The 21,065-nt window shown below is 41.6% G+C and overlaps 1 protein-coding gene across 1 annotated transcript in view; it reads left to right on the top strand.

Moving 5' to 3' along the window:
- The window catches only part of ephb3a (eph receptor B3a), a 73,594-nt gene extending 56,213 nt beyond the window's left edge, over positions 1 to 17,381 (top strand). The window contains exons 12-15 of the mRNA XM_061732880.1: positions 3,344 to 3,559; positions 8,011 to 8,160; positions 11,736 to 11,929; positions 16,079 to 17,381. Of these exons, the coding sequence (XP_061588864.1) occupies positions 3,344 to 3,559; positions 8,011 to 8,160; positions 11,736 to 11,929; positions 16,079 to 16,190 (672 nt within the window). The 3' untranslated portion in view covers positions 16,191 to 17,381. The remainder of the gene's footprint in view (positions 1 to 3,343; positions 3,560 to 8,010; positions 8,161 to 11,735; positions 11,930 to 16,078) is intronic.
- The last annotated feature ends 3,684 nt before the right edge of the window (positions 17,382 to 21,065 follow it).

The raw sequence follows: 21,065 nt of genomic DNA, 5'->3' as shown, positions 1-21,065 counted from the left end.
TCGGGTCATGGTGGGGTGGTGCTGATCTCTGCAATTTGAAGCCTTGTATAATAATTGTAAACCAATAAAAGGTTACTGCTTCGCGGATTTCACTTATCACGGGTTCTTTTTGGAACGTAACCCCCGCGGAAAACCAGGGATTACTGTAATGCAGAGCTCTAGGTTCACGTTATTAAAAACAAAGTTCCATAGAGAAACGCGGGGATCTGCTCTGGGGCTGAAGAAGAAGAAGATCCATCTTTGGATACACTTTCCTACATACACGTGGAAAAGAAAACCCCATGTGTCGTCGAAAAAGAAAAAAAATGGGAAGAAATGCGGAAAAATAAATATGTTGTAAACTCAAATTAGAGCGTATTCTGTATCTGGAATGCGACGCAGAACGACACGGCGCCGCAGCGTGGTGCCACACGCCGTTTTGAGCTGAACATTTGTCGGACACCCTGCTTCTATTTTCTTCCTGCCGCTCGCGTTGAAAGCCGGTTGAAAGCGCTGTAGGAAACAGTCATGGATGAGGAACGGCTGATCCAGTTAGTTGAAATGAGAAGTTATCTCTATGATTCCTCCTCATTTCACTACAAAAACCTCAATAAAGTGGCAGCTGCTGGAGGGAGATGGACAGAGAGCGTCGGTTTTATAGTTGTGGGTGTGGTTTGCATTTTGGTTACGTAACGAAAATGCACCAAATCTGAACGGCTCGTAGATCCACATCAGACTGGACGGCTCATCCGCCGGCTGTACAGACACTGCAGAATTTGGTTGCTTTCCTCCTTCTCTGAGTTGGCAGGCTGAGGGGAGACCACTTTATATATGTTAAAGCAAGAAAATAACGTGTTTTTCATAATAGGTCCCCTTTAAGTTTGCTAACTTCTAAAGAAATGTAGTGAAAACGCTCCCCATCAGCCCAGCCTGGGCTCCCTCTCCCTCCCTCCTCTCTCTCAGCTGTCGTCAGTGTCACGCCGACCGTGACTCAGAGGAACTCGGAGTTCTGCTGCGTTAACTCACACACACACACACACACATGGACATGGACCTGGGCTCCCTGTGGGGAGGTACAACACTTTACACGTGTCCGCGTCCGCCTGGACACGGAAGAACCCTCGCAGAGATCCAGGAATAACACACACGCATGCACGCCGGCGCGGCCCTGAAGGCCCGCTGTCAGCCGCCGCCGCTCCTGCATCCATCCATCCGGCGTGGCTGGCTGTCAGACTCCAGCGGGGTGTGCAGCGCACAAGCCGTGTTTACCAGTCTGTCATCTCTAAAAAGGCCCATATCATGTTGAACCCCCCCCTCCTCCAGATTCTGACGTTATTAGATATTCAGGTCACGAGCGCGGCTCCATGCTGCTTTGCAGAAAGTTCTACCCATTTTTTTGTAATTGTATATTGACGTTTCATTGATTTGTCTCAGCTCCTGCACATCGGGGATCACGAGCCTTCACAGGTCGCCGTGCTGATTTATTATAATCTCCAGTTCGTGGCACGCTTCGCTAATGTGGAGAAATTGTAAAATGAACCTTGAAAGCCTTAATCTAAGATTTGTTTCATGCTTCTCAAATGTTAACAACAAAAACAACGACAACAAAAAAGAGCCACGTTTCAGCAAGTCAAGGGCTTTCAAACGGAGCGATGTGCCTTTGAGCAACGCGCTGTTGTAATTTAGTTGACAAGCCGATTTTCGCTTGTTCCTGAGCAAAAACAAACAAACAAACCTAAAAAAATGCAGACAAAAGCTCAGTTGAAAGAATCGGTGTCAACCGTCGTGAGCAGTCTGTACCTGTGAATAGTTGATGAGGAAAGTGGCCTAGTTCTGAATTCAGAGTTGAAACTGCCTTGACGGTGTTTCTGTCAAATGATCAGAGCTGGTAGAGGAGCCAAAAATTGTACTCAAGTAAAAGTACTGTTACTTCAGAATAATATGACTCAAGTAGAAGTAAAAAAATAATTACTGAGTAAAAGTAAAAAAGTACTTGGTGAAAAAACTACTCAAGTACTGAGTAACTGTTGAGTAACGTCTGATTTATTTTTTTAACACAACCATTCAAACAGACAAAAGTACAAAATAATAATTTTCAGGCAAATTAAATCAATAAAATAATGAAATAAATTAAAATTAATAAAAAAAAATAGCTTAAATGTAAATAATCTTAAAGCAAATGCAAGTACTTTATTAAATAATAAAATAAATAAAATAACAGAATAAAAAAATAAATTAAGCACAAGTAGCACAAAATTTCAAGCCTTTGTACTTTTCTTTTTTAACCAGGCAGAACTAGAACAAACATTATTGAGCTTTATTTCGAATATGCAAATTAGAAAGAACAATACTAAAAAGTAAAAAAAAAAGACAAGGCAGACCTCGCAGATCCACCAGCATATTCGAAAGGGAGTAGGATTGAAGTATATACTTATCAGGTCCTACCCCCAAATCTTATATTCATTTTTCCAAAATAGCAAGAGAATCAATGAGCTTACTTATAGAACACAAAAAAAACCATAATATAAGTCTATATATCAACATAAATATACATCCATTTACCAACATATCTACATATAACTATATATCCATATATATTAACAGAGATATATCCATACATAAATACTGTATGTATAATATATCACTATATATCCATATACATACATATACATATATATAACATGTTTCCATAATATTAATCTATATATCTACACATATTAAATAAATCTATATATATATATCTATATATGAACATACATGAACTCATAGAAACTCTGTGTGTGTTTGAGTCTGTGTAAATGTGACAAAACATGCAAAAACAAACATTTTTCCCAAAGAATCACCCAGTGATGTCATGAGATTGACGCGTACGTGGATAAAAGGGATAAAAGAAAAGTAACAGCTCAACGTAGCCTAATGTAGCGGAGTAAGAGGAACAGTTTCTTCTTCACAAATCTACTCAAGTAAAAGTAAAAAGTATAGTGATTCAAAACTACTCCTAAAAGTACAAAATGTCCCAAAACTTACTCAAGTAAATGTAACAGAGTAAATGTAACTCGTTACTACCACCTCTGTAAATGATTATTGTTCCTTCACCACGTGGCGTGACGGTAAAGAGGTGATTCATCAGCTGACGGGACAGTGATGTGAGAAGGTCAGGTGTCGGCGTGTCTGCAGCAGCTGGGGGGCGTTATGACAGGTGTCGGGTCTAAGTGGCCCCGGTGACGGATGGCGCTCCGCCCGTCCGTCCCGCACGCTTCCCCCCGTCATCCGTTTCCCCCGTGATGAACTCGTAGCCTCCCCGCCTCGTTGGTCACGGCTCGGCGTCCCCTCCCCCTCTCACTCTGACTCTGCTGTCCTGCAGCTGAACGACGGGCGCTTCACCATGACGCAGCTGGTGGGGATGCTGCGCGGCATCGCCGCCGGGATGAAGTACCTGTCGGACATGAACTACGTCCACAGAGACCTGGCCGCCCGCAACATCCTGGTCAACAGCAACCTGGTCTGCAAGGTCTCCGACTTCGGGCTCTCGCGCTTCCTGGACGACACGTCTGCTGACCCCACCTACACCAGCTCTCTGGTGAGTGTGTGTGTGTGTGTGTGTGAGTGTGTGTGTGTGTGCTGCTCTGCTCTCTGTTGCAATGTTCACTTTGTAGACTAATGATGTTTAATTAACCCTAATTTAATCTCTTTCAATTACGAAGAGCAGGAACAATGCAGTCAGCACCGCTGTGATACATACGTCTATTTGAACTTTTTTTTTTAAAGACGGTATGAAATTGAGATATGTCATGGTTTTTTCTTCTTTTTTTGCATCAATTTAATTTCATTCGTTGTAATAGATCCTTTTTTGGCATTTCAGGGCTGCAGAATATTCCAAACTAAAGTTTTCACCACTTTTCCTTCTCACAACAGTGTTTTATCATTGAGGAAATCAAATGACGAAGAGTTTCAGTCATTATTTTTGCTCCAGTCGTCCTGCAAACATGTCTCAAGACTCAATTAAAGCATTTTCGTTTGATAATTTTCTCATGCAGGCAGGAAAGTCTGTATCATCTCCGTCAGCTGACTGCTCTCGCATTGATGATGTCTGTTTTATACATTAAAGTGTGCAAAGCTACAGGGTTGCTACATGGTGAGCAAAGCTCCAGTCCAGACCTGTCCCCAGGTTGTTACCTGTGACCAGGTCTGGGCTGGAGTCAGGGTAGTCTAGTACCCTCTTCCTCCTCAGATATGTGCCTTGTAGTGTATCAGAACTGGAGTTGTGCATCTTCACAAACATCCCAGGGATGCATCTCTTCCTGAAGGAAACATATGGTGCTCCACAAGCTCAGTGCTCCTTCCGGCGTTGATGCTGCCGTCACAGACACGTACATGACTTGCTGATGTGTTGCTGATACAGTCTGGGCGGCCCTTCTGGTCCTGGATAAGAACCTGAAGGATCCATTTAATCTAAAAACCCGTTGCAATCAGGCCTGTGTTGAAAAAAATCGATTTTCCGATTCTAAATTGATTCTCATATTAATTTCTAAAAACTGATTCATATGTCTAAAGATCGATTTTTTTTTTTATTTTTTTTTTTTCAATCATTACATTACAACTTTTGGTATTTTTTTGTTTATCCCCAAAAAAGGAATGTTTTGTTGGACACAAGAATAACTGGTGACATGTTTTTTCCTTTTAAATATGTTTTAAAGTATGAAAACATTAAAGTTTTCAGTTAGAGTTGCATAAATTGTCAGAAAAAAACCCCCCCGAAATAGACCAAATATGGAGAAAATTAAAACGGAATGTGGGAAAAAATAAAACCGATTTCATCCGTCTCTGTTTCCTCCCTGGATCTGTTTGGTAATTCTGACCCACATGATGTTTCTGTTTGCAGTTCTATCAGCATTCTGGGAGCTGATTGGTCCTTACAGCATCATTAGCTGCAATACTTGCTGTTGAATCTTAATATAATACTAGTATTAATATGTTGCATAACTACACAGTCATATAATTCATGCAACAGCTCAAAAAACAGTTTTAATAACACTAACCCAAATTGATATCGGAATCGAATCAGATCGGATCGAATTAAATCTTGGTAATCGATTCTGAATCTTAAGAATCGCAATCAAATCGATTCTTGACATTTGAATCGATCCCCAGCCCTAGTTGCAATACTGATTCATCTAACCACAATCCACAGAAGCCTCTGATTCCAGAGATGCCAACAGCAACCCTGCAGAAGAGTAACAAGCAGGTTTTAAATGTGTGTGTAGCTCTGCACGGCGGGTTAAAGTGGTTAAAGTAATCTCAGTCCCATGTGGCTCATTTAGCTATTGATGCCTGGCAGTTATTGATGCCGTCCCGTCTGCGGGATGGGAGATTAGAGGTGTTCAGCTTAGCCTCGTGTCCTTGTCCTCGACGTCCAGACAGTCTTTCCTAGAGTTGTTTAATGAAACGCGTAAAGCCCTTCCAATCTATCTTCACTTGTAAGCGATTTTCTCCTGAGTTTGTTGACAAAGTGGAGGTTTTGTTCCTCAAAGACTGTGATGGAGTCCAATCCATCACAATCCTGCTTAATGTCACTCCTGCTAAATTAAATCTTCTTTTTTTTTTCGTTCGCTTTGTTTTGAGAACTAATTTGTACCTGCTTTCAAGGAACATACTGCGGCCCGAAACGCAGATAACGGATGAAATGACGTCACCCAAGTGTCCTTGATCGTGTTTTCATGCGTTTTGTCCGTTCGTTTACACAAAAACGAAGCTCAAAGTCAACAAAAATGATAATTTCTGAAAACTCCGGCCAAAGTGGAGATTTGCAAAAACTCCGTCTTCACGTTTGCTTGTAAACGGACATTTAGGCTTCAGAACGTCACATTATGAGACAGAAACGTCACCAGCGTCATGTGTGCGACCTGTGTTTACAATTTGTTTGGCCATCGTCAATATTTTCTTGTATTTTACTTGTTTTATATTCTAACGTCACACTTAAAAGTAAATTCACTTCTCTGTCACTCCAAACTTGAGACTCTCGTTCATCTTGGAAGTAACGTATTTTCCGCACTCTAAGGCGAATTTAAAATCCTTAATTTTTTCAAAAACCAGCAGTGTATGAATTTTGTTGTGCTTTTCTGACCTCAAACCAGTTTTATGTGGTACACTGCGCTCAAAAATGGTGCAGTTAAAAAATAAAAAATAAAAAAAAAAAAAAAAAAAAAAATGGTGCAGTTTTAGTGCGACTTTGGTAGCGAGGAAGCCGCTCCGCTCGATTGATGGAGCGTTCAGCTGATATGCTACATTAAAGTCGGTCCTTTGTTGAATACTGGTTGTCAGACAGCTTTAGATAATTAATTATGTAGTGGTGATTAGCAACCATCATCCAACATCTAGTCAATGTTACCTTACTGTAATTAGACGTCAAGCCAACGTTAGGTTTTTAGCATAAACCCAATTTTCAAATCTACATCATAATCCAATGTGGGAATACAAAGTTGTTCCAACCTCAAACTAACTTCAGGTGTCTGCTATCGCTTGCAACGATGAACCAATCAGAGAACAGGACGTGGTAAAACGCTCACCTACTCCTCTTTATTGGTGGATTTGTGGAAGAGGGATGATTTAAAATGTGAGGGTATTTTTCTGTATTAGTTTTTGATTGAAATCTTTATTTCGAGCATATTTCGAGCATAAAAAAAACAATTACACAAAACAACAAAAAAAGAATATAAATAAACAGTCATTAAACAAAATCAAAGGGAAATAAACCTTCATGCCCGAAAAGGAGTAGGAGGGAGTAAAAAACTTATGAGGTCCTACCCCTTGTTTCTATTTCAATTTTGCTTGAAAATAAAAATAAGAAAAAAATATAACAGCAAGCTTTACTACTTTATCAAAAAAGATTATACCTGTTATTACCTTATGAAAATAGTACAGCACTTCATTGCAATATTATACCTCAGCATACCTCAGTTACAACTGAACAGTATTCTGCGTTATTGTTAATTAGTTGAATAAAGTCCAACTTACTGCACTGTTTTGTTTCACTTCATACTGTATTACTGTATTACTACTGTTTTATCATGCGCCTTATAACACGGTGCGCCTAATGGTCCGCAAAATACGGTAACTGGAAGTTACTTGTGTCATTTGTTGATGTTTTTTTCCAGGATTCTGATTGGCTAGCATGACTTTATCTTCTGGTTACACTGCCCCCTGTAGGTTTGGCTGCTCATAGCCAGTGTTGCCAACTTAGCGACTTTGTCGCTAGATTTAGCGACTTTTCAGACCCCTATAGCGACTTTTTTTCAAAAAAGCGACTAGCGACAAATCTAGCGACTTTTTCTGGTGTTATTGGAGACTTATCTGGTGGGCAGAGCAGAGCAGAGAGGAGACCCTCACCACTCCGCGTCCAGACTGCAAATGAAATGCGCTTGCGCAAAGCCGCCGCTGGCTTGCAGAGCAGGATGTAAATGTAAACGTTTCTTTTTTCTTTTGGGTCACTTTGCCGGTCCCAAGCCCGGATAAAGGAGGAGTGTTGGTTGTAGAGCTAGGAATTTCACCCTACATAACAATGTTTTGATTAAATTTGCTGTTATAACATTTAACAATACAGGACAAAACTGATGTGTGTAATGTGGATCTAGACAAAGCATTAAAATCATTAAATGTTGTTAATGTTGAAATTATTTTTGTACATTTGTAGTTCTAAACATATTTAGGGGTTTTTTTACTCACTTTTGTCTCTCCCACGACGTTATTCCTCTCCTACAGCGTCCATTACAGTATGCAAATTGCCAATTATGCAAATTAGGCGATGACGTCATTTAGCGACTTTTGGGACAGCCAATAGCTACTTTCCTTACTGAGGAGTTGGCAACACTGCTCATACCACCTTAACAGCTATTTATGCGGGTTCGTGTAACTGATGGTATTTTTCAAAACGTAGAGGGGGAAATATCAGTTTTTGTAAATACCAGGCTCTGTGTAAACGTGGCCTGAGTGCGCTCCAGCGGCTGCTAACCATCTCTCTCTCTGTGCGAGCAGGGAGGGAAGATTCCCATCCGGTGGACGGCGCCGGAGGCCATCGCCTTCAGGAAGTTCACCACGGCCAGCGACGCGTGGAGCTACGGCATCGTCATGTGGGAGGTGGTGTCCTACGGGGAGAGGCCCTACTGGGACATGAGCAACCAGGATGTGAGTTTCCCCCGGAGGTTTCTGCACAGAAACCGGTCCACGCAGACGGAGGCCACGCGCGTGGCTGGGTTCCTCCGACCTGCTGTGGGCTTGATTTGCAGCGTGACGCGCCGGGCCCCGGCTCCTTCTGCCATCTTTATCTCCTCGCCGCAGATGGCTGTGCAGCTCTGTGTCTGTGTTCTACTTTTTACCACCTTATTTACAGCCGCGGCCGGCCCACCCCCCTACAAATCCATACTGCAAAGCCTCCCTGCGCACATTAACTAAGGCATTCTCAGGAAGGGCTTTTTATGGCTCCTGTTACCTGTAGGCTATCTGCACCGCGCAGGCATTGTAGCTACAGCAGCGCCGCTTGTAGCAGAGAAAAAACCCAAATCTCCGGGTTCCTTCTCGCTGAACAAAGTGCTGCAGCAGCGTGCGCTGCACACCTCCACTTAATTCTCCCAGGACTATCTGCTCTGTATTGTGCTTCAAAAGGAGACTTGTAACGCTGATAGCAATAAAGCAAAAAAATGGAAACAAAATGAAAAATGGCAGTAATGTATGTATAACTTTCATAACAAAACCCACATGCAGTAATGAAAGGATCAAAGTAGAGGCCTCTATTGTTCCCAGCAGCGTTTGTGCCTCAGTCATCGCTCAATAAGCAACAGAGTCAACAAATAGGAGATATAAACAGCGGTACTCGCAGGCTGGAGGCACGACACAAAATCAAAGGACAAGCAGCAGGAGAAGACGAGCGCAGCAGAAATGATTTATTGTTCCCAAATGCCAATTTTTTATTGTTCTGGGGACTTAAAACCCGTACCAAACTTATGGAGGCAAATGCAGTTGCTAGGCAAAATCCAATCAAAGAGCCAAAGAGTTTCTCCTCCACTTATTGTTTCTGCTGTCAGTCACGGCGGCTTGGAACGGACGGATTTAACATTATGTTGGGGGTTGTGTTATTTTTCATAGTTTAGTGGAGACGGTGAAAGCAGGAACGGAGGACGTGACACCACTGAGCCGCACGGCTGTCAGACGCCAGAAGTCAGACATTTACTGTACCGGGGCCGCTGCTGCCCGACAGGAACGCTTGACTGATCCTGAAGGAGGATTTTCACTTTTGTGAGGTCTTAATGAAATGTCTCTGGCACGCTGCGGTCGAACGCCGCGTGTTCGGGGCAGCTGGTTATAGCGGTGCAGACGGGCTCGGACCAAAAACACCCATATACAGATAAAAATATAAAAAATTAAAAATAAAGATAAAATAAAAATAGAAACAAAAATAAAATAAAAAAAAACAAAATAGAAATAAAAAAATAAAAAATAAAATAGAGATAGAAAAATAAAAACAAAAATAGAAATAAAAAAATAAAAAGTGCGGTGCCATAAATAGAATTATAATAGAACCTCCTGAACAACATCAGCATCACATCATGACCCTGATGCTAATTATGCTAATTACTTCACACAGTCAAAGATATACTTGCAAATGAGGAAATTATTATTTTTTTCCATAATAGGCAATTAATATGTGTATATATTTAATTATAATAATATCTATGAATAAGCTCGAGTCAGATAGTTACATACGGTGAAATGTATTCAATAAAGACATGCCCTTCCTAGAACATTTTAATTTACAACTATTGTATAAAAAAAGGCATTTGTACATTTTATACACATTTGTTGTATAGTTTAGAGCAGGGGTGTTGTACTCCAGTCCTCGAGGGCCGGTGTCCCTGCATGTTTTAGATGTTTCCCTGCTTCATTGCACCATGATACAAGTGACTGTGTCATCAACAGAACTATCCAGACTTTGATGACAAGCTGGTGACGATGATTAATTAGAATCAGGTGTGTTAAAGCAGTGAAACATCTAAAACATGCAGGACACCGGCCCTTCTGGGATTCAGTTTGACACCTGTGGTTTAGAGGAAGAACTGTGATGATTTTTCTTTCTTTTACCCTTCATGTACCTCAGACATGCCAGCGGCGTCAAGATCCGGGTCTTCTCTAGCAGTTGCGTGCTGCGCTGGGTGTGTGGACCGATTTAGACAAAATGTAACATAAAAAACATTAACGCGATCTTAAGAATGCTGAAAATGCCCAGAGATTATGCTATTTCCATGCAGCTCGCCGCTGGGTGGCTGACTCGTCTATGCCGTGGCAGCGGTCACGTGACTGCAGTGTTACTGCTGTATTAACCCTAATCCAGCAGCTGCTGGACTAGTGTGCAGCTTAAACTGCAAACTGCACGTGCAGTACACACTATACAGGTTTGGAAATAGCCTTCATGCATGTAGGAAGTACGAGGCTAGCAGGTGGACCAGCTGCACTAGTTGTGGTTAAAGTTGCTTTCGTCATCGAAAATTATGATTAAATATCGTCGTCAACGAACCTTTTATCACCTGAGGAAAATGAGACGCAACGAAAATAATGGTCATGTGACGATAACGATAATTAAATATATAATGCAATATCGTAGAGGATATAAAACCTGAGCTAAAATGTAGATTACAAAATAAAAACTCAACTAAAATGTGTTTTCATTTTCGTTGACTAAAACCAAACGAAATGTTCTACCAAAGATCCTGAATCTCCATGTTTTCAGTAGTTTCTCTGGTTTAGTTCTGCTGGGTGACGTTAGTCCTCAATCCCAGTCGCTGCAGCGGGGAATCAGATCCAGAAGATGCAGCTGCAGAGTTAGAGGCTGATGCCGTTAACGCAGAGCTCTAAGTTCAATTCAATTAAAAACAAAGTTACATAGAGAAACGCAGGGATCTGCTCTGGGGGGGAGAAGAAGAAGAACCATCTTTGGATACACTTTCCTACATAGACGTGGAAAAGAAAAGATGGGGAGGAATGTGGAAAAATAAATATGTTGTAAACTCAAATTAGAGTCTTCTGTATCTGGAATGAATGTTTTCTTACGAAAGAGTATTAGGGCCATGCAGGAGAAAAAAATTTGAGAGGAAAATGTCAAGAATAATGTTGTAATACAATTTCAAGAATAAAGTCAAAATTTCGCCTTTTTTCTCAAAATTTCAACTTTATTCACAAAATTTTGACTTTTCTCAATATATCGACTTTTTTCTCCACGTGCATAATGAAAAAAAAAATCTTCCTCTTCTAAAATATTATTTTTAGTTTTCTCCTGCCTGGCCCTAATACTCTTCTGTATATTCTTGAGTCTATAAGATAACAATAATATAATAATAATAAGATAACCTTGTTTGAATTGTAAAATGGGTTTGGCTAAATACAATCTTTGACTAAAACTAGACTAAAATGGTCCTGGACAATTCTGACTAAAATGCTCAGACTTTTCGTCGACTGAAACTTGACACGACTAAAAGAGGAATGAACGTGACTAAAACTAATAAAAACTAAAATGATACGCCCAAAGACCCAAAGACTAGACTAAAACTAGAATTGAAACAGGCTGACAGAAACAACACTAGGTAGCCACAGCGAGCCGCTCTCATAACTACGCTGCTGATTTGAGTCTTGATGGCTCGATGTTGTCAGATGTTGTTGTGCCAGGACTGCTAGAAACCTTTAGCCTTGCTGAAACCTGTCCCCCCCCTCAGGTGATGACGGCAGTGGAGCAGGACTACCGGCTGCCCCCCCCCATGGACTGCCCCATGGTGCTGCACCAGCTGATGCTGGAGTGCTGGATGAAGGAGAGGAACCTGAGGCCCAAGTTCTCCCGCATCGTCAGCACCCTGGACAAGCTGCTCCGCAACGCCGCCAGCCTCAAGGTGGTGACCAGCACCTACTCAGGGTGAGAGGCCTCAAGCATCACTGGAACCGGGGAAAACTTCCCCGCCATCTCTTTTTGGTTTGGATGTGTTTGTTAGTTTTCCATCAATCACTCCGTCACGAGTCAATTACTCGCGTGACCTTTAGCAGAGGGATCTTGCTACACTCTTCCATCATTTTAAAGCCCTCAGTCTATTGCCTTTCCAAAATAAAGATGGTGTGGGTTTTGCCTTATTTTCTGCTAAATTCACTGCAAAAACTCTCTTAACAAGAATATTTGTCTTATTTGTAGTTAAAATGTCTCATTTTTAGTCCAAAAAAATCTCATTACACTTGAAACAAGAGTCATCACTGGAAAAAAACAACAATTTTCACCTGTTTCAAGTAGATTTTCACATAAAATAAGTAGAAAAATCTGCCAGTGGAACAAGATTTTTTTGCTTGTAATGAGAAGATAAATCTTGTCCCACTGGCAGATTTTTCTACTTATTTCCAGAGAAAATTTACTTGAAACAGGTGAAAATTGTCAAATAACAAGTTATTTTTCTGGTAATGACTCTTGTTTTGAGTGCAATGAGATTTTTTGACTAAAAATGAGACATTTTAACTAGAAATAAGACAAATATTCCTGGTAAGATTTAGAGTTTTTGCAGTGTTTGCGGCTCAGATTTTGCTGCAAGGTTTAGCAACTTCACAGAGAGACTTGCTGAACCGACGTTATGAATAAATGCAGCAGAAAAAGTTGGAGTGAGTTCCCAGGCTATGTGGGAAAAGTTGGGCCTATTAAACGCTCGCCTGCAACTTTTGTCGAACATGGTAACGTAAGCGCTAGTCTTAGGGAGTCGCTTCGCAACAGCGAGCAAGAGAGGTTACGTGGTGGCGGGCGCTAGTTGGCCTTTTTTACTTTCTGCTCGTTACGACGAAGCCAAGGCGATGCTCTTTTTCCTCCTTCGCCTCGTGAATTTGTGGGAGGGAGACTGGTGTCTGGTGCCTTGTGGAATAAGATGTCACAGTGAGAAAAGGCACGGATGTGGCTCGCCTAAAGAGGGAGCGCAGCAGCGCCGGTGCTTGTTGGCTTTAGCTTGATTTATGCTCTCTGTTGACTGGGGAGGCTGCTTCTCTGAGCTGAAGGGTTTTCGCTGCCAGACAGATTCCTGCCTGAAAGTCTCTGACACCTCACGGAAGCAGAGAAAGTCGACTTATTCATAGGTAGCTGTCGTCGCCTGCAGGAGTTGTTTTTCAGCTTTGTACTTGAGCACACTGACGCCAGGCGTTCCAGCCTACCGGCGCGTTTGTTCTGAGTTTTTTTTCTGAGCCTGGCATCCAGTCAACGGCGTGATTAGTCCTGGTTTAGATGCTCCATCCACAGTTCCTCATGTGATGTATAATGGATCAAGTGCGGATCCTCAGCAGCATCTCTGATGCTGGCGGGGAGAAGCACTGCTTTTTCTGACAGATGCAAACGGAGGAATCCAAACACGCAGCATCCAGGTGTGGAGCCTTGGCTCGCAGTTTTTTCCCCTGCAACACCCAAGCCTCCAGGGCCGCGCAGGATGCCAGGATTCGGGGCTCGGCGGAGCTAATTGTGTGTGGAAATGTAATGGCTGACCTCGCTCTAATTCCCAGCGTACTCGGCTGGATGCTGGAATGTAGGTGATGGGACAGACAGCAGCCAGAGCTGCTGATGTGGAAAAGCAGGAGGTGATGAAGTGTGAGCAATAACAGAGATTGAGGAGAAGCTAAAAGAGAGGAATGTGTTTAATTAGGTTGCTAATGAGCATTTTAATGCATCAGGGGAGGGGTGCGCCCGGTGGCGTGATGGACAAATAGGGAAGGGATATAAGCGTGTGCCCGCGTGTTACGCTGTCGCCGGGCGACGATGACATGCCCATGATTAATTTATGGCCTCATCTGTATGCAGCGGCGGCGGATGATGGATAGCGGGAGGAAGAGAAGGAGAGAGACAGGATCATGTTGTCAGAGCATGATTTAGGGAGCGTGTCCCATGTTTGCGTGCGCGTCCGCAAACGTTTGCCGGCGCTCACCTGCCAGCGGCTGCTCGCTCATTTCAGGGCAGATAAGGATGGAGAGAGAGGATATGAGACGGAGCGCTATCTGCCCAGCATCTTCTGCCACCGGGGCCTCAAAAAGAGGGACATTGGCCGAGGAACAAAGGACCCTGGGAGGCGGCGGCGGTGGCTGTTTTCCTGCCCCAAGTCAGATGAAAAATATGTTGAACTTTTATTAAAACGGGAAATGTGATGAATAGATTTGAGTTGCTCGTAGGAGATGAAGCTCCAGATCAGCACTTTTTTTTTTTCTTAATTTTTTTTATTGATATAGCCAAAGTAACAATGGTACATACATCTTCATAACTATTTCGAAGAAAAAAAAACAATAGAAAGATCACTACATTCAGTGACCGTAGTGTACCAAGTATCACTAAAAGAAAATCACAAGTCAAAGATTTTTTTTACCTTTTTTTTTTTTAACCCCTCCAACATAGAAACATAAAAATAAAATAAAAATAAATGGATATAAAATTATAGCAGGATACGAATAATTACGCAAAAAAAAGAATAGAAAATAAATAAATAAAAAGAAAAGAAATTAAAAAAAAAATAACATAATAAAAACAAATAAAAGAAAACAGCTCACTAAACTATTACTCTAAACACCATAATGCAAATACACACCCACACATAAATAAAATTGCAAAAAGGAAAGAAAAAGTATATGAAAACTAACAGGCACCTCTAAGTGGGTAACACTTTTAACTTTGAAACATGGGATATGAAATATTGCCATCTTTGATAGAACCTTTCAGTACTTCCACGACTAGAGTACCTGATTTTTTTCAAGTTTCAGAAAAGACATCATATCCTTAAGCCACATAGAAATTGAGGGACTTCCAGCAGATTTCCAATGTAACAATAATGTACAGTACGCCTTGCTATCAAAGACGTAAAGGCCACAACATCTCTGGGCTGAGTTTAGATCAGCACTTTTAAGTTGGTTCCCCCGGTGCCGTACTTGCTATTATCCACATGCAGAAACCGGGGGCTGCGCTGAGATGGATTAGATCCCTCCGGTCCCTCGCCGGGAGCACTTAGCAGGGGCGATAATGAGCGGTAGCCTTTTGTTGAAGCGTGGCTGCGAGCCTATGGAGCCAAATCAAGGCCAAAAGTTTTGCTAATTTGAAAATAAAATTCAAACCTGAAAATTCTTTTTTACGGTTTCAAATTTATTTTTTTTCAGTTTCAGAACTTTTTATTTCAGTTTCACATCTTTTTTTCCAGTTTCAAATCTTTTTTTTTTCCAGTTTCAAATTTTTTTTTCAGGTTCAGACTTTTGGCCCCGATCTGGCGTGGGGGGCGTGGCATCAACTCAGAGGGGCGTGGCATCATGAGTGACAGCAGAACAGAGAAGGCGGGGGACGTTCCTCAGTCATGTTGCCTTCAGGAAACGTAGGTTGCAGAAGTTATCAGTAGAAGTATGATTCAACACTGTATATACACTATATTCACGTGATTGACAGTGGAAAAAACGGATACTAGTGACACATTTCTGTTTAAAAAGCTGTTTTAGACCGTACTTGGCACCAATCGCAGTATAAAAGCAATAAACTATGCCAGACTTCCCACTTCCACATACTACCAAGTATGGTCTAAAACAGCTTTTTAAACGGAAATATGTCACTAGTATCCGTTTTTTCCCCTGCCAATCACGTGAATATAGTGTATATACAGTATTGATTCAAACTTCTACTGATAACTTCTGCAACCTACGTTTCCTGAAGGCAACATGACTGAGGAACGTCCTCCGCCTTCTCTGTTATGCTGTCACTCATGATGCCACGCCCCTCTCAGTTGATGTCACGCCCCCCACGCCAGATCGGGGCTAAAAGTCTGAAACAGAAAAAAAAATTTAAACTGAAAAAAAAATATTTGAAACTGGAAAAAAAAAAGAAGTGAAACTGAAAAAAAAAGATCTGAAACTGAAAAAAAGATTTGAAACTGAAAAAAAGATCTGATACCGAAAAAAAAAAAAAAATTGAAACTGTAAAAAAGAATTTTCAGGTTCAAATTTTATTTTCAAATTAGCAAAACTTTTGGCCGTGATTTGGCTCCATGCGAGCCGGCCGCTGACCCGTGTGGCGTTGTGTTGGCAGGGACCTGCTGCGGCTGGGAGGAACGCTGCCGGGACACAACAGCAAGGCCCCCGACGACAGTCAGGACATCATCCGGCAACAGATGAGCCAAACCCTCCCCATCCGAGTGTGAACTGACAGACCGAAAGGATGTAAGAATGAACAAAAAAAAAAGAAAAAACTACCTACCGTAGAAACTCTGACGCAAGAGAGAATGATGTAAAATACAGAAGAAGACGGTCCGGCTGTGCAGCGGACGTGGACGGCTCTGGACGCCTCCTTCTCACTGGAGACTTAATGTCTGTATAAAAAAAGAAGTTGCCATTGCAGTGTGTGTGTTCATTACTTGACACTTGTGGATTTGTGACTGTTGACATGAAGCCAGACTTCTTATTGCTCCCTCTCAGGTTGTGTTTGCATGCCTGCATGTTTCTTTTCTGCCGGTTGGGGACTCGTCTCTCCTCTTATTTCCCCCCCGAACACTGAGGAAGGTTGAACTCAGAGATGATTCAGTGCCAAGATGAGGCAAACACTTGCTCTCAACTAACTCCCAAGACAGCGCCACCTCTGTATTCATTCAGTTTTCTGTTTTTTTTTGTTTTTTTTTTTCAACCCAACCAAATGTTTTGTTTGAGTCCTTTTTATTTTTTATTTTTTTTTGGAGAAAAGAGTAAAAAAAAAAAAAAGAAGTTTCATCTGCTTCCTCTTAAAGAACGTCTTCCACATGTACCGGGAGATATACGTGTTACAGATCTGTACAAAGCATCCGAGTCTTCACGGCCCGCCCAGGGCGGGCAGCCAACACTGTGCGGGACACGTCATGTGCATGCCAAAGTGGAAACTCCTTCTTGTTGCTTCGGTGGCATTTTTGCAGTAACGGCTCCAAAGCCGACGTTTTTTCTCAATCTTATTTGATTCGCTTTGATTTGAATGCTAAATTATTATCCGTTAATGCAAAAGGAGGTTGTTTTTTCTGTGCGTGTGTGTGTGCGTGTGTGTGTTTTTTAAACCAAGGCTTAACTTTTATATTACAATGCTTGTTTTTTTTGTTTTTTTTTTATCATGTTTTAGGAAACCAGACAGACACGAATGAGTGAATTAAAGAAAAGTTCAGCTCAGACGGACTAATTACCTTTAAGAACACGGATCAGACTGTGTTGCTATCGCCATACAGGGTTTTTTTTTGCATTTTTTGTTTTGTGCTTTTTCTCGGAGGCGAAGGCCGCCGGCAGCAGAGCTGGCCGCGTCAGCGGGAATGTGAAAGGTCCGTGTACTTCACGGCCATCCGTTTTTTGTTTTGAAATGACAAAATAAAAATAGAGAAATAATCCGTTCCCCATCTTTTGTTTTGATAAAAAAAAAAAACGTTATCCATTATCCGATTTCATTGATGTTTGAAAATCGAAATTGGGAATTAAAACAGCGAAGGAAAACTCTTTTCTCTATTTCCTATTCGTTTCCAAGGATACTGAAAACAAGGATTGGACAAATGGGGGGATTGCACATGCGCAGTAATAAATGAAGAAAGTTGTTTCTGGTTCTTTTGTTGATCATGTAGCAAACTGACACTAAACAGTTTGCTACGATCAGATTTAAAATTAACAGTTTTAGATTTTTTTTTAATGTTGAAACAGAAAATAAATCAAATATGAAACCTGGGAGTGAAACATGAGTTTAATCTGTAATCTGTCTTCACTCCGTCATGAAACTGCAGTGATGTTGTGAAAGTCCGTTCAGCTGCAGCGTCCAAAAAAAAGCAGCGTCCAATCAATAACTGAACTCTAACATACTGGAAACGAATAGGAAATAGAGAAAAGAGTTTTCCACTCGCTGTTTTAATTCCCAATTTCGATTTTCAAACACATCAATGAAATCGGATAACGGACAACGATCCGTTTTCCGTTTTTTATTATCAAAACAAAACATGGGGAACGGATTATATCTCTATTTTTATTTTGTCATTTCAAAACAAAAAACGGATGGCCGTGAAGTACACGGACCGTGAAGGGTCGCGACCCAGATGTCGACCCACGAACGGTGACGTGAAACAAATGGGCGACTGGTTGGTTTCTCCATGAACGCCAGCCGCGACTGCAGTCCTCCCATAAAGCAGCTGCCTGTAAATAAAACACCATGTTTGTATTTGACAAATCTTGCTGAGCATTTACAACTATATGACCCGACTTCAGCGTCTCAACAGTTCCTCATTTATATGCTTGTTTGTTTTCTGTCGCGGCGCACAAACATGGAGACATGACAGTTTAACGTGGATTACATATCTGAAACGATCCAGTATGTCACAGTGAAACAACAACATGTGTCTGTTAGGGCAGGCTTTTTCCTGTGCAAGTAAAAGCTGTATTAGACTGTAAGACAAAAAAAAAAAAAAATGTGAAAACTAGAACAAAAATAAGCATTTCTCTTTCAGTATTTTTACGATAATCATATGCAAATAAATTATTAAACAGATCTCTGTTATTCACTTTGATTCCTCGCTGAGTTCACTGGGCCAGAGTTCCTGGTCTCCTTCCTCGCAGCTGCGGGATGAAACACACACACACAAAAATAAAATAAAAAAAAATGAGGGAAAAAGCGAGAGTTTTACCTCCTCAGTCGGAATATCGCAGCAGCTTTGGGGCGAACTCATTAAGATTTAAGATTAATCAAAGCCTGGTCAAAGTAGCTGGCCAATTAGCGAGACGGCAGGACTGTTCTGGGGATTTTTAGTCTCCGTTGCTGCTGGAGAGGCTTCAAGAAAGCAAAGTTAATGTGGCTCTTCACCAATTGTCAGTGTTGTTTGGCTCTCGGCTGTCAGCCAGGACACGGAGCGTGTCTGGATCCTCGTGCAGATGAGTGAAGCTGTCACCCTGCTCTTACTGACCGAGGGGACTCTCGTCCACGAGGGGCTCCCAGGGATCGTCCTTAACCGTCTCTGAGTCGCTGCTCGCGCTGCAGCCGCCACGGCCAAGCCTGGCGTCTTGTTCACATGCTTTAATCATCTGCTCTCGCAGGATGGAAACTAACCGGGTCAACGCCGGGGCCCCTGGCATTTACACTGGCAAGAAGATGTGTGTGAGCCCCCAAGAAATAACTGGTTTTCTGCATTTATTTTCCCTAAAATCAGATCTGATTCTCATCTTAGTCACATTAACAAACAAACACAAGCTGAGAAAACAGTTGTGATTTCTCACGTCTTTGTTCAAACACATGTTGCAGCTGAACGAAGGCTTGGTGTTAATGGTTGGTTGAACCTTGAGACTTGGACCCTTCGGGACGAGGTTTTTGACCATCCCCGTCCAGATCTGCTTCAGGTTTCTGTAGGACAGTGGTTCTCAAATGGGGGTACGCGTACCCCTGGGGGTGCGTGAGATTTTAAAATATACATTAGTCCATGTTCCAGACCAGATATCTGCACCACTCAAGGTGACCAAACTTGCTTATAATTTTTGAAAAGATCCATGTCTATAGATGATATTCTGGTATGATAACCTTCCTGAGAGGCAGCTGGATCAGAGTTATGAGCTCATGAAGTTCAGAAAATTACATTTTAGATGCTGCTGCATATCCTGGTTTAGACTCATGTACAGGAAATCTGTTAATGTTTCACAATATTGTCTTCGGTATCATTTCAAGCATTCATTCAAGCTAAGATGTGAATCTTTCTGACCAACATAGAGTTCACTGCAGCTCTTTAAACTATAAACAACACACATTTTTACACAATTTCCACCTAAATGATATACCGGTAGTATATTTTATCCCTGTGTCATCTAGGAACAACAGAGACACAAAATACAAAAATTGGAATACTTATAGGAGCATAAGGATTCAGGAAATGTATCACATCTTAGCTTGAATGAATGCTTTAAAGGTCCCCTTTAAAATGATACCAAACACAATATAGTGAAACATTGACAGATATCCTGTATATGAGTCTAAACCAGGATATGCAGCAGCATCTAAAATGTCATTTTCTGAAGGGGGTTTTAACTTCATGAGCTGATAACTATGATCCAGCTGCCACTCAGGAAGGTTATCAGACCAAAATATCATCTACAGACGTGGATATTTTCAAAAATGATAAGCAAGTTTGGTCACCTTGAGTGGTACTGACAAGTGAAATTTGGGGCTCTGGCCCATGGACTAATATATTTAAAAAGTAGCATCCATGCAAAAATCCTTTAAAAATAAATATTTCATTAATAATTGAGGAAAATATAAGTCTAAATTCATAAAATTAATTTTATCTTCAGGAGTAGGCTATTCAACTTATTATCCTAAAACCGCAGAGTTTCCCCCCACACCAGGATGGTTCCACCTAACCTGTCAATCACCTGGCTTCACCTGTCAATCACTTGGACCCACGATGGAGTCGTGGTTGAAGCATAGCAGCAATATTTTTATGTTTAATAAATCAGTTACTGATGGCACAGTGCTCTGTTTTAGGTCTTTTTTTTTACAACCAAAAGTGCTTTGTGCTGGTTAGGGGGTACTTGGCTGAAAACATATTTCACAGGGGGTACATCACTGAAAAAAGGTTGAGGACCACTGCTTCAGGTCTCTGCTGGAAGTGGCTCTCCTTGAGGTAATTTCCCTGCGTCTCTTGGGCTCCGTCTGGGCCGCTCCGAAAGGCAGATTTTCTTTTTTCCGCAGCCGTTCTGTGGTGGATTTACGTTGATGCCTGTTTAAGGGGAGTTTTTCCTTCCCACAGTCGCCTGGTGCTTGCTCAGCACAAAGAAACGCTCTGATGCAATCTGGTAGTTTCCTTTGCGAAGCAATAATTGTTATTGTCGTTTTATTGGCTCTGTGTTAATTGGACTTATTTGGAATGGGCTGAACAGTGTTGTTGAAGTGCCTTGAGATGACATTTGTCATCATTTGGCGCTTTATAAATAAAGCTGGATTGAATGCCTGAGGCCATGGTGCTGTTTCATCCCCGAGCTTCTGCTAATTGCTTCAGCTGGAGGACAAGGTACTCTGTATTTGTATCAACTCGTGAATACAGTTT

Source organism: Cololabis saira, chromosome 10, assembly GCF_033807715.1.
Source record: "Cololabis saira isolate AMF1-May2022 chromosome 10, fColSai1.1, whole genome shotgun sequence".
NCBI lineage: Eukaryota > Metazoa > Chordata > Actinopteri > Beloniformes > Belonidae > Cololabis > Cololabis saira.
This window is presented reverse-complemented; position numbering and strand designations above follow the sequence as displayed.